General features: G+C 50.9%; 1 protein-coding gene across 1 annotated transcript in view; it reads left to right on the top strand.

Annotated features, from left to right (window-relative positions):
* Nucleotides 1-14,781, top strand: part of JDP2 (Jun dimerization protein 2) — a 39,312-nt gene extending 24,531 nt beyond the window's left edge. Inside the window, exons 2-4 of the mRNA XM_010711742.3 lie at nucleotides 9,485-9,708; nucleotides 12,780-12,884; nucleotides 13,721-14,781. Coding sequence (XP_010710044.1) covers nucleotides 9,508-9,708; nucleotides 12,780-12,884; nucleotides 13,721-13,906 — 492 coding nt within the window. The 5' untranslated portion in view covers nucleotides 9,485-9,507 and the 3' untranslated portion in view covers nucleotides 13,907-14,781. The remainder of the gene's footprint in view (nucleotides 1-9,484; nucleotides 9,709-12,779; nucleotides 12,885-13,720) is intronic.
* The last annotated feature ends 1,108 nt before the right edge of the window (nucleotides 14,782-15,889 follow it).

Raw genomic sequence — 15,889 nt, forward strand, 5'->3', positions numbered from 1 at the left:
CGGACAGCGCCCGGCTCGTGCCCGGGAAAGGAGCGGGGCCCTGCGACCCCCTCCGCCCGGTGCCGAGGCTGCTGTGGCGCTCGGGCGTGGAGTTGAATGGAAGTCGCTTTCTTTTGCTCCGGGAGGCACTTTTCTTTTTCCATACTGAGGAAATAGGTTTGAGAGCAAATCGGGGGAAAGGGAGAAATACCAAGAGAGCAAGAGCCCCATTATGTTTCCATTTTCCTTTAATGAAGGCCCTGTGGAGGTGTATTTGAAAACACAGGGTCTCCTATGCCTTCAAGGAGGGTGAGAACACAGTGCTGGCTGCTTCCAGGGCCATATGCAGCGTATGGTGGCCAATGAAATTGGGCCTGGCTCGTTCTGTTGCTTGTCTTGGCAGCCAGCTTCATGGCTTGTGTTACCAGCCCTGGAACACAACCACTGCCAAACCGTGTGTGTGTGTGTGTGTGTGTGTGTTTGGACTCAGTGCTCAACAGAAACAAATGCTCCAGCAGCTCAGACTGAGATTTTTTAGCTAGTTTTCAGACAACTTGCATGAAGAACTCTATGTGGAAGCCATTGCCAGAGCTGCAGTGGGAATTGGCTGGTTAGTGCTTTCGGGGGACATCTGGGAATACTGGTTGTTGGAGTTCACATCCTCCGTATGACTCTTGGTGATTGAAAAATGAGAAAAGCTCTCTGTGTGGGGGTGAGTGCGTGGGTGGGAGCTGCTGTCCAAACCATCCCTGTGTCAGGCAGTGGCTGGCTGTCAGTTCCTCGGGTCCCTGAGATGTAATGAGGTTGGCTAACTGCAGGTTGCTGCTCTGTTCCTCACCGTGGATGCTTCTCCCTCCTCCGTACAGCTGAGCATGACCTTTCTTACAGGATGCAGCAGTCTCTGTGCTGTGCTCCTGGCTGCAGAGGAGCAGACCTTCCCTCCTGCTCCCTGTGCCCCCCATTGCTGCATTGTGCCCTGCTGCACTCTCGTGAGCGGTGCTGAGCGTCTGCTGTACACTTTTTCACTATGCTGATGTTTGCTGCTTCAGCTGCATGGCCTGGGCCGGGTACTTGGCAGCACACAATGCTGCAAACATGTGAAGCGTCTTCTCCCTGCAGGAGGCTGTGCCCTGTCAGTCCTGGCTACCCCAGGACCAGGGCAGGGAGAGCTGTGGTGTGTAGCATCCTGAAAGTGTCCCACAGTGTGAGCCCAGCATCGGGCAGGCACAGCAGGCCTAGTGCTGTCTGTCTGGACTGCTTGCATGGATTGTTGTGTTGCACTGACTGCCCAGAAACCAACCCAGTGCTGCAGGCTGTTTGTTATGCAGAGGGAGCTGCAGATCTGTGTGATCCTCCATTGAACAGAGCTACTGCATCTAGCCGTAGCTGAGTGAGCAGCATAGCTGGCCATATCAGCATTCAGAACATAGCTTTTTGGGGTTTGTAGCCCTCCTTGTCCCCTGAGGTTGGAGCTCTGCGCCCGAGGAGAGTCGTCTCTTGAGAAAGAGTCCAACCCTATCCATGTGCGGCTGTGGAAGGCCTTGGGGGGATGTTAACGCATCTGCTGTTCACCTCTGAGCTGTAGCCCGGCTCAGGTCAGTGCATTCCCTCATCCCTGATTCCATTTCAACTGCTCTAAGCAGGAATAGGACAGCTTTTACCCTCCTGTTTTGTCTTGCCCACCAGTGTGCAGTGTGGCACTGTAAATGTCGGCCACAAATGCCTGCTCCAGAGACAGATAATTAATTGCAGTAGCTGCAAGGAGCCTTGCTGCGCTAGGTGCTGTGCAACCTCCTACTGCTACAGGTTGCTCAGAGTCAATCACTGCATTGCAGTGGTGGGGGTATAGCATCATGCTAATCAATGGCTTTTTAATGCCCTGAGAAGGGATGGAGTAAAATGCTGGAGAAGGAGGACTGATTTCTCCAATCGTAATGGGAATAAGTCCCAGCATCAGACAGGTGTGGGGCCCGGTGGTGTAGTGCAGCTGGGGAGGCTGCGGCAGGGCAGGAGGCTGTGTGTGCTGGGCTGCCCCTGGCGTGGTGCAGGGAGATGGGTGCCCCCCTTATGGAAGAGAGCAGGGAAGCAGCAAGGTCTGTGCTGCTGTCAGAAAGCTTTTCACAGTCTTCTGACTAGGAATGACTTGGGTGTTCACACTGCCATCTGCGTGCAGCTCTGTGCTCAGAGCTGAGCCAGGCCTTTCCCACTCAAGAAATGGGTTTAGAATTCTACCTCCTGAGGATCTGCCCTTCAAAGATCCTTCCTCTCCTTAGCATTGAGGCCCTGCAGTCTGATTGCAGCAGCTCAGTAGTTTAGGGTGAGATGTCACGCAGTAGGGTGTTCACAGACCCTGCAGAACTCTGCCTGCTCTGCAGGGTTACCTATGGGAGGGAACAACGGGATGGGCAGCTGGAGGTATCTGAGAAGGGCATAGGTGCTGTTTTGGTGCAAACCCAGGGCTGGGTTGCAGGAGCTGTTTGTCCCTTGGAGATGGAAGTCAAGCATGGTGGCAGCATGGCGCTGCAGTGTCTGGCTCGCAGAAGTGGCATGCTGAGCTGGTAAGCCATACTGTTGCCATGCCTCAAATTGGTGTTCAGGCAAGGGGAAATTCTTTGGATGCTTTGTAACACTCATTAATCTTATAGCCTTGCTAGAGAGGGTGCAGACACAGTTCAACCCAATAGGTGTCTCTGCAGTGCTTTTGGGACAGGTGTTGGATTCCTCTGCATCACTGGGTTCAGCAGATGGGTGAATAAATGAACAGTAATGGTTACGGCCATGTTTTCAAGCAGTAGAACATGGACAGCTGAAAGGACAGGTTACAACCAAAGGGCTTGGCTGCTGTTGTGTTTTGATGGTTGGCAAATAACCTTGATACTGATCATTGTGGCCTTTGACACTGGAGGTTGTTGCTCTTACAAAATACAGATGAGGAGAAGCCAGGCAGTGCTGTACCACAGATCACCCCACAGCCTACATCAAACCAGCTTGCTGTGCAGGTCCCAGTCCCCTGGGAATGGGAGCACTTTGCATTCTACACAACAGAAGGAAGAAGTGGCTGCATACTCGTGGCACTGGGAATGTGAGGTAGTGGTTTTCTGCCTTCGGCTCTGTGGTGCTTCACACTAGGTGATGAACCTTAAAGTGAAAGTGTTTCTGGGCTCCAGTGACCCTCAGCCCTGTGCAGGCTCCCCTGCCAGATGTGCCCAGATGAGAATAAGCAAGTGAGCATGCTTCAGAGCAAGCGATAGCAAATTGCTCTGCCTTTGTTTAGAAAGTTGCATTCTTGAGGCATGAGAAGTTGGGCATGTCAGGAAAGGGCTTTCATATAAATCATCCTTCTGCCAATGAGAAGGAACTGGAAGGATGCAATGTACATACAGACTGAGCAAACTTTATAGCCAGGAGCAAAAATAGTAAAAAATGACAGAAAAGCCATAAGACATTCTACAGGCCAAATGCTGCTTCTCATGGATGGCAGCATTACCTCTGATCTCCAGAGCAGAGTTCTTGCCTGTTGGCCATGAGCAGGTGAAGGGCTGATTGCTGTGACGTAGATGCTCCAAGGCTGTACGTACAAATGGTAATAGTATGGAAGTGCTGATGTACTGATGAAGAGATCAAAGATGCTTGTGTGGAGGCTGGTGGACTTTGGCAGATCTCCTGTGCGCGGCAGCTGCTGGGCAGTGGCAGACACCCAAGTGGAGGCTGGCTAGAAGCAGTGGGCAGGCAGTGGGGAGGGCTGTCAGGGCAGGCTTGGCCTTATCGCTGTGCTTTTTGTTGTGCGCAGAAAAGAACCATGCTGGTATTTACCAAGTGGCAGAAGCCCAGGTTGGCAGTGTTATGTGCTGGACTGGGCATAGGAATGGTTCCTGGTTCAACCACTGCAGATGTCAGAGTGCAGTGCAGCTTGTGTTGGAAGAAACCTGTGACTTACAGCCAGCATCTTAACAAGAGGCTGAAAATCAGATTGTAAATAGCTCCCACTGTCACTGAGAAAGCTGTCAGCACTGATAAGACAGCAATAGCAATCTAAATTGAAGTGTGGCTGTCAGAACCTGCTTTGTGATGTTGTGGTCCTCTCTGCACAATGACACAACAGTCGCAGCGGATTTGTAAAGGAGCAAACAGCACACCTGGGTGAACGAGGGTGCATAGTGTGGACTTGGGGACCAATGGGTACAAATTAAGGCTGCTTCTGTACAGGGAAATGAATGTATGGCTTTCGCACGGGTGGCCATTCCTGTGCCGGGTTTAGTCAGTGGGTAATAATAGCACTGAAGAGGTGGCAGAGGAGCACGAATGTAGGCTAGCACGTGGAGTACAGCCCTCAGGGACCTGGGTTGCGTGGATTGTGCCTACGCTCATCAGATTTTTGCTGTAACTGCTGTGCTAATATCAGCTCCTTCAAAAAAAGAAACTAAAAAAAAACCAAACCAAAACCAACTAACCCTCAGAGTCACCAAAAAAAGCAGCAGCAAAATCAGCGTGGAGAAAAAGAACACAAAACAAAGCCCTCAAGCAAAAAAAGATTTGAACTGTAGGAAAAGGAGTAGATGCAGGGGCAGTGTCATTGAAGTGCTGAGCAAAGGTGTGGGACAGCAGCAGCTCAGTGAAGCGCCTTCCCACGAGGCAGCTGGACCCAGGAAAGTCCAGACCCAGGCTGTGGGAGGAATACGGGGAGCACTGTGTGCTGCCTTGAGCAAAGTGCTGAATTGGCTGGTGTCAAACTGCTGACCGGAAAGGCATGGCTGGGGAGAAAGGACAGAGTCATGCATCATTGAAAGATGCAGCAAGAAAGGTGAGAAAAGGAAGCTGAACTGCTGTCAGCTTTTTAGAGATACGATTGCAGCTAAAATAACTGAACTTGCCAATAGAGTGCGGGTCTGAGATCAGAGAGAGAGTGATTCCAAAGCAAAGATGCAAAAGTGACTGTGGTAATTAGGAGTGTTTACAGACAATTTGGCCAAAGGTCAGGCCCCGTTACAGCACTTGCTGGGACAAGGATTATAGGAGCAGAGATGAAGCAGTACGAGCTGAATGTTGAACCATGGAATCATGTGCTGTCCAGATCTGTGCTGTAAGATTAGTTGCTGAAGCGGGCACTGAATGACACAAGCTGCTCATCATTGGGCTGGAGTTCTAAGAAAGCCTCCTCTGTCTCATCATTGACTGTGGATCATCTTGAGATGTTATGGCACAATAATAAATAGCATTGATGCAGGACATGCAGCTCCAGTGAATGTAAACTTGAGCAGCTGGCATCATATGGATAGCAGTGTCAGATATAAGACTACACACATTCTCTTTCTCCTCGCTGCTCTGCTGTTGGCTTTATCATGTGCAAGTGCATAGCTGATGCAATGCAGGAATTGTGTGGTTCAGCAGTGGGACACCAGCAAGCTAGATGTCACTGATGGCACAATTTCTCTCTGCTCATGTGAGGAGACACTGAAAGGTTGCTTGGTATGGAGAATAAAGTTGGTGTTAATGATAACTTATGAGAAGAACAGATCTAGTAAGAATCCCAGCTAAAGCTGGGTGTTAGAAAGTGGAGGAACACAGGAGTGAGTTGGTTCTTGTTCCCTAGAAATAACACTGCAAGGAAATATCCAGAGAGGAATTATGGACTGGCAGTGTACCAGCTGTATTCTTCAAATTCAGCAAAGTCTGGTTATTGAAAAACTACAGCTTGAAGGTCAAACTCAGATCCTGAACTGTTCTTTCTGTTTTAACATGTGAATGTTGTAGAAATATGCTGGAGCTTTAGACAGGCTTGTCAGCATCTTCCAGAGCAATGCTTCAGAAATAAAACCAAGTGTTAAATAAAATGACATTCTTTGGCATTTTTAACATGATTGAAGTATAACTCCTTACCTCTAGTGTTATCCAGAAAAGGTGGAAGTATCTGAGACTTGGGTTGGAACAAAGTAGTTGATGGAGAGAATCCCTTTGATGAGCAGTGAGTGGCAGTGCCTGGGTTGGGGGGCATTGAGGGCTGGGCTGGGTTAGTTCTCACTGCCCCTGCTCTGCAGAGAGTTGGTGTCTCTCCATTCCTGTATTCTGTGGTTGCAGCCCTGCTGGGAATGATTTACATTCCTCTCCAAGGTCTAACTTGACTCTTGGCACTTCTCAGTGTGCTCCTGAGCTTCCTGACTCCTAACCAGGATCTCACTTACGGGAGTCATTCTCTTCTTTCTCACTTAGTTTTCAGCTCATTCTGATATGCAGGTTCGCGTTCTTCCAGGTGGTTACTAATGCTTTCGTTTGAACAACTTCAGGCTTACTTTACACAGATGTGCATGTACATGTGATGGTGCTTTGACAGTGTGGTAACTGGGTCTGGGATAAGTTTTTAGTGTCAGGTAGGTACTGGGCCAGCTCCTTCACTTAGACTGCTGCAAGGCACATTAAGGCCCCAGATCAGAGGCAGAGGGAAAAGGTGGATCAGATAAAATGCAATGTTTTCCACAATCATTAGCCAGCCCATAAGTTATGTCACCATGAATTCTGTGTAGCAGAGGACCTGCACAGTCCAGCCCAGCATGTAGGTGCAGTTGGCTGTTGTGATGCAAAGCAGTGAATTAAATGTGGTCCATTGAGTCCAGATTGAATTTAAGCATCCAGCGCTGGACTCAAGTCAGGTCGCAGCCTGAAACGTATGAAAAGGTGAATGAAGGCCCCAGATTAATGTGAGCTAAAGCGGCTCATGCAGTATTTACAGGAGGCAGGCTTTGAAATTCATGTACTTCTGCCACTGATTTCTTTGGTTTTTGTTATGTCCAAACTGTTCAAGTTGGGGCTGAATGAGAGGGACATATGACAGGGATTTAGGCACATACCTCCTTGCCTTTGGTTGCCTGGAGCATAGCCTAGTGCAGGATGGTGCTTTCTTTCTGAATGCCTACATGTGGGCCTAAAGGGCAGGCAGGGAGGTGGCCACAGCTTGTAGCTCAGCGTTCCCCTTGCATACCAGCACTGCCCTTTCCCATCGCTTCTGAAGGATGACCAGAGAAGCAGAGGGCTTGCTTCCCACTCACAGCATGCCACTGCTTCTTTACAGTAACCATGTTGCTGCATTTGCTTGCTACTACACTGATTGTCAAGTCCTGTTGATTCCCACTGCTGCCTGCTGAGCACACTTTGCAGGACAGCTTGCACTGACACCTGAATCTCCTTGGTGGCAGGTTTGAGCATATGGCAGCTCACAGCATATAGCAGAAGCACTATCTGATGCAAATCCCTTGCTCTGTCACACCAGGATGGCTTGTATGGCACCCATGCTAGGAGCTGTGCAGCTTTCATTTGCCTCTGTGCTCTTGACTAACCTGTATGGTTGTCCTTCCTTCCCATTCATTCCTCATCTCCTGTTTCCTGACATTAATTAATACACCAACTCCTGGGCAGGAAGATGTGCCAGTGCCAAGAAATCTGTAGCGTCTCTGTTTCTGGTGATTAACACTTCAGCTTGCTCCTGCTGACCCTGCTTTAGCAGAGGTTGGACTAGGTGACACCAGAGGTCCCTTCCTCCTCAGCTATTCCGTGCTCACTGATCCATCACTCATGTCTCACACACAGCTTTGCAAGGGTTTGCTGTCTGGTGGCAATACAGATCTGTCACCCAGAATGGCCAGTGTGGAGAAACTGTGGCAGCTGGCCTGGCAATGCGTGTGTGCGCTTGCTTAGCACAGCTGTGGTGCCTGGACCAAATATCTGCATTGCCCCTTGCCTGCTCTCCTAGCAGCTTAAAGCAGATGCTTCAGAAAGAGCTGGGTGAGTGCATGCTGCTCTGGACTTAACACATCTCCTGGCTCTGGCAGTCTGCTGTCAGAGCTTCCATCACTTTCCACAGATGCATGTTGAATCCTGTGTTGTGACCGGCCTCAAATGGAGGCTCTGTGGGGTCTTAGTTCCACTTGCTAGCCAGTTCCTCTATCTTCATGGCTCTCCAGGAGCTGAGGCTGCAGTCTGTCTGCTTCCTGGTGCAGGCAGAATGGTGTTGCTGCCCCACGTGTGTTGGGATCAGTTTGGCTGGACAGAGCAGCACAGAAACACAGTGACATGTGGTTGTGTTGAGGGTGTGGGAGAAGAATGCTTGCTGAGTGGACAGAAGTGACTCTGCATGTTGTAAGTGGGTCACTTGAGAGTGTCCCACGCCTGTTACGCAAGCAGAGACGTACTTATGCTGTAGCCGACAGCCACCTGCTCCCTTTGCTTTTTGGCTGGTACTGCAGCTCCAGCTCTGCAGGCTTCTCAGTTTAGGTCTAATTTTATTTCTTCATCTCTTAGCCAGTCATTCTTCACATTTCCTGGTAACCCGCTTTCTTCTGCCTATAAATGACTTGCCAAAGCTTGTCCCAGTCCTATTTTCACCCAAGCTGTACTTTTTTTCTTTTTTGATAGAAGAAGCTTTTTGCACGTTGCTCTGTTTCCCTTCCCCTCCAGCCTTTGTTTCCTCGTGTTTGTGCTGGAAGATGTTTGCTCAGTAGCAGGCTTTTCATTGTTCTGTCCTTGATCCCAATGTGCCATGCCCCAAGTCAGCAGGCTCAGCCTGTCCAAGGCACTCAGCCTAAGGCATGTTGTGGTTCTCATAATGCCATTTGCTTCTTGTACGCTACCTACCTACTCATTCACCAACACTCAGCAAAGGGCAAACCACGATTTTCTCCAGAGAAAGGTCTGGCAAAACCAATAGTCCACAGGACCACGTCACTGTTTATCCTGTAAGTCACTGCAGCCAGTTCATGTTTCTCTGGTGCTTTTCCTCTCAGGTCTTTTCTCTTAATCTGCAGGTCAGTAGCACGTCCTACTTCTCAGGATTCATATATTTCTGTCAGCCAGGTTCTGCTCACTCCTTGCCTTTGCCATCCCTGTGGAGGAGTGGCCACTTCCCATGTGGATAAGAATAAGAATCGCAAAAAGGCTTGGTTGGAAGGAACCTTGAAGTCCCTCTGAGCCCCAGCCCCTGCTATGTGCAGGGCTGCCCCCACCAGGTCAGGCTGCCCGGGGCCCCATCCAACCTGGCCTTCAGCACCTCCAGGAATGGGGCATCTACAGCTTCTCTGGGCACCCTGTACCAGAGCCTCACTGCCCTCTGAGTGAAAAAATTTCTCCTCAACATCTAACCTAAATCTCTCCTCTTCTATTTTAAAGCCTTCCTTGTCCTATTGCTATCAGACCATGTAAAAAGTTGGTCTTCCTTCTGCTTTTGAGCTCCTTGCTCTTCTCCAGGCTGAAGAAGCCCAGATCCCTGAATCTTTCCTCACAATAGAGGTGCTCCAGCCTTGTGAGCATTCTCATGGCCTCCTCTGGACCACTCCAACAGCTCCACATCTTTCTTGTGCGGGGGCCCCAGACCTGGATGCAGTACTCCAAATGGGGCTTCACGAGGGCAGAGCAGAGGACAACTATCACCCCCTTTGCCCTGCTCCCACCCCTTTGTTGATGGAATTGTGTGCTATGCTGTGAGCCAGCAGTAACGGGCCATGTCCTGCTCTCTCTCCAGCCTGCAGAGCTGCTGCCCCTGCTATGATGCCCGGGCAGATCCCCGACCCGTCCCTGACGGCCGGTGCACTGCCAGGGCTCGGCCCTTTGACGGGACTGCCTGGCACCGCCCTGACAGCCGAGGAGCTGAAATACGCCGACATCCGCAACATTGGGGCCATGATCTCACCACTCCACTTCCTGGAAGTGAAGCTTGGGAAGAGACCCCAGCCTGTGAAAAGCGAGGTGAGTCCAAAGGCTGCTATCAGAGGGTTTGTGCATTGCTTTCCTCCTGTCTCTGGTGGACATGAGCCCTTGGTGCTGCACAGCATCTTTCTTGTGTTCTCGGCTCATGTTTTAGCTGGCTTCTTGATCCTCACTGCTGCTGAGTGTTTGCATCTCCCACTGCCTGCAAACAGAAATCCCTCAGTTTGAGGCCCCAGTCTGCTACTTCTGTAGCAGCTTTTGATCTGCAATAGCCAGAGAAACCCTGCAGCTGGCTGGGAATGTGCTAGCACTGGAAAAGGATGTGATTAGGATGCAGCTGCAGGCCTGATACCTATAATAAAGCAGCACTTGTAGTAAAGTTATGCCTGCATGTCATGCACCAAACAGTGCAATACTCACATGGCTGTATGTGCTGTGGAGCAAAGAGAGTCTTTAGGCTGTGTGCTGCCCTCCAACGGCACAGCTCCTTCCCTCTGAGGCACCTCAGAGCTGGCCCTACAGCAGCTGTGTGCCCTCAGTGCCTGTGGGGATGGGCATGCAGTCCCACCAGCTCTGCATAACAGTACTGAATGTGCTCTAAGCTGCTTGCTCAGACATTGTGTGGAGGAAAGACGAGGAGAAATCCACTGACAGCCCCTGGACTTCCACCTTCCTTGCAGCCTCCTCCCCTGCATGGCCTGTGGAGCCAAGGAGTCGAGGACGGCAAATGGAGCGTCCCTGGCACAGGCTTTGCAGCAAAAGCCTAGAAGAGCTGAAGCAGTGGCTGCTTATTCCACGAGTAGCCAAGAAGCAACCCACGCATAGTTTTGCAATGCAGCCTGCAGCTGCTTTCTTCTTGTAGGGAGTGGGGAGCCCAAGTAGCCTGGGCACCAGCATGCCCTGCCCTATGCAGGGAGGACAGGCAGCTTTCTTTTCTGTGTTGTGGTCAGCAGCATCCCCTGGCATGGGGTGTCTGTCAGTGGCAGAGCATGCAGAGCTCTCCCAGTGAGTGCTGGGCACTGATGTGGGGGAGGTGGGAACCCTTGCTGGGCAGCCTGTGCTCCTCCTGGGGCAGCTGGAAAAAGGTGCTGCCAGGCTCCTCTGCCTCCAGTACCCACACAGGATGTGTTCCCTGGGCCGGAGGCAGCAGTCTTGCCTCTCACACTGATGCCAGCTTCTGTCCTGGATGCTGATGGTAGGAGCAATTCAGGAGGCAGCACAAAACCTCCTACCAACAGGGCTCACCTGCAGATTGATTGCTGCAACACGTTATGGGGGAGTGATGCTCCATCATCTTCCCTTGTGCCTCTAACTGAGCTGAGTTCTAGCACCAGGGCCATGTCACCATTTTGAGATGAAACAGAGGTTTCAAAAGGAAAGAAGGCTGCTTTCTTGAAGTCACAGGACTTGTGGGCAACAAAAAGCGGAGTCAAGAGTTCAAGTTCTGTTATCCCTGTGGACCCTATCTAAGGACACGGCCCTTTGCTGGTGCTTTGTGAGGTACTGGGGAAGCTGAAGGGGACAGAGGAGAGTTGGTTGACTGCTACTGAATAGACCAACTGGTATGGAGATGTAGGCATTTCCAGAGAGACAGCGAGGATTGCACTGTTATAGGGCATGGAGTTAGGGCTTTCGTGGTCTTTTCTTCCGGTGCCACCACTGGCCTTTGGTATGCAGATCCCTCCTTGGTTCTCCCAAGTGTAGTGTACAAGACCCCACACACTTCTGTGGCAGAGGAGTGATTGCAGCCCGACGCTGTGGGAAATCTGTGCAGTTTGCACGGACTTTGCATGTTATTTTTCTCTATCTACCACTGCAAATTTGGTATAATGTTTGAGAAATAAGGTACAGCAGATGCAAAAGCTATTAGTGCTGTGAAACTTGGGCACTGTCTTCTAAAGATTAGACATGCAGCTTACTTAATTCTGCCCAGACAGTGTTTCATCCCATCCTTGCATGTCACGTTGAGATATTCTGATTAGTGAGACTCAGACTACAAGAATGTTAGCAGCTTGCCTGGATTAGACAATGGCCCTTGCAGCCTTCATTTCCTGCAGATACCACCAGCGTAACTTTTCTGGGACACTTAGGCAGCCCTCACTTTCACCACCACTTTGTGGCTTCTGTCCTGGAGATCTACAGCTCCATTTGAGGTCCCTAAGCCCAAGAGTGAGCAATTAGGCTGCTCAAATGGTGTGTGCTGTGAAAGGCTCCACTAGGAGATACCTTCTAATCACACTCGCCTGGGGAGTGCTAGAGAAAGGAGGATGCTGCCTTGACAAACTGGAGTTGCCTAAAAGAACATGCAGGTAGGCTGTGGAAGTGATAGTAAATGTTTCTGCTGCTATATTTGAAAAGATTATGCTGTGGGATGTCACTTGGTAGGAAGGAGGCAGCGCACTCTGAAATCTCAAATTTCAGAGTCCCAGGCCAAATGTGGATGATTGTTTGTGGGTCTTTAATGACAACGGGCTCTCTTTCTTCTATATCTGTGTCCCAAAGTGCCACGGGATGCTAAATTTGAAGGATTTTTTGGCACTCAGAGTTTTCTTGAGAAGGAGCTGGTTTGAGTCCTTGGGTGTAAGCATGCCCTAGGCCACTTACACAGACTTTGTAGTAAAAATTCGTAAGTATTTTGATTATGGGTTTTCAACTCATAGGGCTTATTAGCCTTGTCTGTGTGGTTTGAATCAGATTACACTGAGCAACTGAGTAATGGCAGGCAGCGCTGCCATGCCCTGCTTCCTTAGCAGGGATGCAGCATCTGTCCCTAGCTTGCTGAAGTGGCCCAGTGACTTGACCAGCACTGAGGATGGATGGAGCACTGGAAGCGCACTGGAAGTGGGCAACAAATAGGCTCAGCTGGGAAGCTCTTCCAGGTGTCTTTGCATCCTGCCCGTAGGTATGTGTTTGATGCTTTGAATACTCAGAATGGTGCCTCTAGATGTCTATATGTGACAAGCTATGTTGTTCTGGCAGCAACGTACTTGGTTACTGGTGAGGATGGGACCGTGTTGCTGGTGAGAGTAGTGTCAGGGCTGCTAGGGGCTCCCAGCCTCCTGCCATGCCCCTCTTGATTCTCTTACCTGGACTTGTGCGTCTCATTGCAGCTTGATGAGGAAGAGGAGAGGAGGAAAAGGCGCCGGGAGAAAAACAAAGTAGCAGCAGCGCGATGTCGTAACAAGAAGAAGGAGAGGACGGAGTTTCTGCAGCGGGTGGGTGCCCTGACTTGGAGGTGGACTTGGGGCAGAGGGCTCTGATATCTCTTTGTATCTGTGCTGGAGCAGGAGCACTGTGTGAGTGTGGCACAGGATGGCTGGATGCCCGCTGGCCCCGTGCCCAAATTCCAGGAGGTTTCCTCATTCAGAGGCCAGATGCCCTCTGGTGGTGGCATTAAGGTTGAATGTCAGGGGGAAGTTCTTTACAGAAGGAGTGGTGTGGTGCTGGAACAGGCTGCCCAGAGAGGTTGTGGATGTCCCGTCCCTAGAGGTATTCAAGGCCAGATTGGATGAGGCTCTGGGCAGCCTGGTCTAGTATTAAATGGGGAGGTTGGTGGCCTTGCATGTGGTAGGGGGGTTGGAGATTCATGATCCTTGAGGTCCTTTCCAACCCTGGCCATTCTGTGATTCTGTAGCCTCTAGACAAAAACCACTTCTAGCACCTTGCTTTTTGGTAAGGCGGGTGGGATACGGCCAAACGACATGGCTGTATCATTTCACAAGGGTAGGTCTTTGCAGACAGAGAGACAAACCTTTTAAAATTTGAAAATGCAGGTTCATTTCCCAACATCTTCCCAGCTTGTGGAAAGCAGCCAGGCATGGGGCTGCTGTAGTGCAGCAGAGCCCTGTCCGAGGAGATAGCTCTATTTCCTTAACCTGACATAAGATAATAGACTGGGTAGGAGCTGCTCGGAGAAGCCCGAAGTCTTGGCATGTCTTCAGGCTGCTCCTTTACAGCAAGGGCCGAGTAGTGGTGGCTTGCTGGCAAGTATTTCTCTTTGCACCTTGTCCTCGTGGAGCAGTCACATGTGGTTGTGTTTCTGCCATGTTAGGAGTCTGAGCGCCTGGAGCTCATGAATGCTGAACTGAAGGCCCAGATAGAAGAGCTGAAACAAGAGAGGCAGCAGCTGATCCTGATGCTGAACCGGCACCGTCCCACCTGCATCGTTCGGACAGACAGCATCAAGACGCCCGAGAGTGAAGCCAACCCGCTGCTGGAGCAGCTGGAGAAGAAGTGAAGGTGGCACTGGAGGAGGAGACCAGCGCGGGGTCTTCCGGGGTCTCTAATGTATGTATCGTATGAAGAACTGCGCACCGAGGCTTGGTGCATCCAGGACCCGATGGGCTTCCTTGGGAACTATGGACCAAAAAAAATTTGGGGACAGAGAAGATTGGGAATCTGTCAAATGTCTACTCCGTGGCTGAACCCAGGAGCAGGGCTGGTGGCATGGGTGAGGGCAACCTCTGCGTGATACCTCATCACAGCCCTTCAGCCTGTTTGTGGCCCTGGGGACCCACGGCGCACAGCGAAGGAGGAGGCGGGAGAAGACCTCCCACTCGGCCCTCTTCCCCACAGCCCTCAGAGCGCCCGTGGGGCGCAGGGACGTGGCCTGCCGGAGCCATCCCCAGAGGCTGCTGCCGCTCCCGGCGCACACTCGGCACGGAACCCAGCTGCAGAACCGCAGACACTTGACGCGCCCCGTCCGGTGGCAGGCCCGTCGGGGCCCGGTGGCGCAGGCGCCCCCCACAAGCACACTCTCAGTATAATGTTTACAGCCCAGCTGTCCGTGTCGGCCGTGCTTTTGAATGCACATTTTTACACTTTTTTTAAAGATATTTTTTACAAAGTTTTTATACGGCGATCTCTATATGGATTTATATAATCACTAGATGTGATCCCATAGAAATGTATGTTACGATGGTCTGTTTGTTACAAACGCATATGCCGCAGTTATCTCCATTGTGTTACCTGTCTGGCAGTGGGCTCCTTCCCCCAGCACGCTGGGATGGGGGCCCAGCAGCCCTCTGCAGTGCTGCCGCTGCCGCCTCCATCCATGTATGTCCTTCATAATATTCAGTTCTGTATCTCCCAGTAAATGTTACCTTTATGTACTTCGCCCTCCTGTGCTCTGTCTGGATCGGGCTGTGGTGGGCTTTGGCTGGAGCTCAGCCCCATGATGGCAATCATGGGGTTTCTGACTGTGCTGGCCATATGGGAGGCTGATCCCAGAGCTGTTTTGGCGTTAGCTGTATTGAGGGCATTCATCTAGGGAAGCTGAGAACGTCAGAGGTGGCTCTGATGGCTGTTAGTCAAGCAGTAGCCTGGTGCTGTACCTTAATGGGCAGGCAGGACATGATTTGCAGGCAGGAAATGCAAAGGTGGAAGATGTGGGAGACGATCTCGTCCTTGCCTCTTCCTGGGTTCAGCCATAAGTACCAAGCTTGAGCCCCTTTAGGGAAGACAGAGAGGAAGGGTAGCTGTCGCAGTGGTGGTGATCCCTTTGGAAAGAAGGCAGAATACAGGTCCTGTGGGCCTCCGCTGGGTCCCAGCTTTCTGAGAAACCTGAGCCCTGCCAGTGCTGAGCACAGAGATGTGCAGGATAGAAGGTAATCAGCCAAGTGGCACTCAGGTTCTAGGACAAAAGGGCTCACTGGGACTGAAGGAGTTGGTATCCTCAGGTGTATAACCAATGCCTGTCACTATACAGGTGTGTTTCTGAGTCAAAAGGCGATGGGAAGGCACCTTGTGGGCAAGGCAGGCTTCATCTCACTCATGGAACACCACTGAATGGTGGGGTGCATGTTGTCTCAGAGGAGCCATGATGAACCCTGTCTTCTCCCAGTTCCTTTACCAGGGTGGATGAGGAGACTTTCATGCAGACTGTGAGCTCTGGTACCCAGAAATGCTGAAGTATTGTTGGGGAGAGGATAAGTTCGCCCTAAATTTGGTAAGAGCCCAGGAGGCGGCCTTTTCTGAGCATAACTTCTCTGGTGCACATTTATTTCTCTGCAGTCTCCTTTTCCATCTCCAGCAGTGTCTAATATTAGCCCCTTCCCTGTTTATTTCTGGATTTCCCCTCCCTTTCTATAACTTCTGTCACTGGGACCTCCCAGAATTCTGTCAGCTGCCTTATTTAGCATAAGGTATGTTGGATCTGGTACAGGCAGTTTTTGCCACAGGAGGATTTACTGGCTGAGGTGTGCTAGAGGGACGTGCAAGG

This window comes from Meleagris gallopavo, chromosome 5 (genome assembly GCF_000146605.3).
Source record: "Meleagris gallopavo isolate NT-WF06-2002-E0010 breed Aviagen turkey brand Nicholas breeding stock chromosome 5, Turkey_5.1, whole genome shotgun sequence".
Classification (NCBI taxonomy): Eukaryota; Metazoa; Chordata; class Aves; order Galliformes; family Phasianidae; genus Meleagris; species Meleagris gallopavo.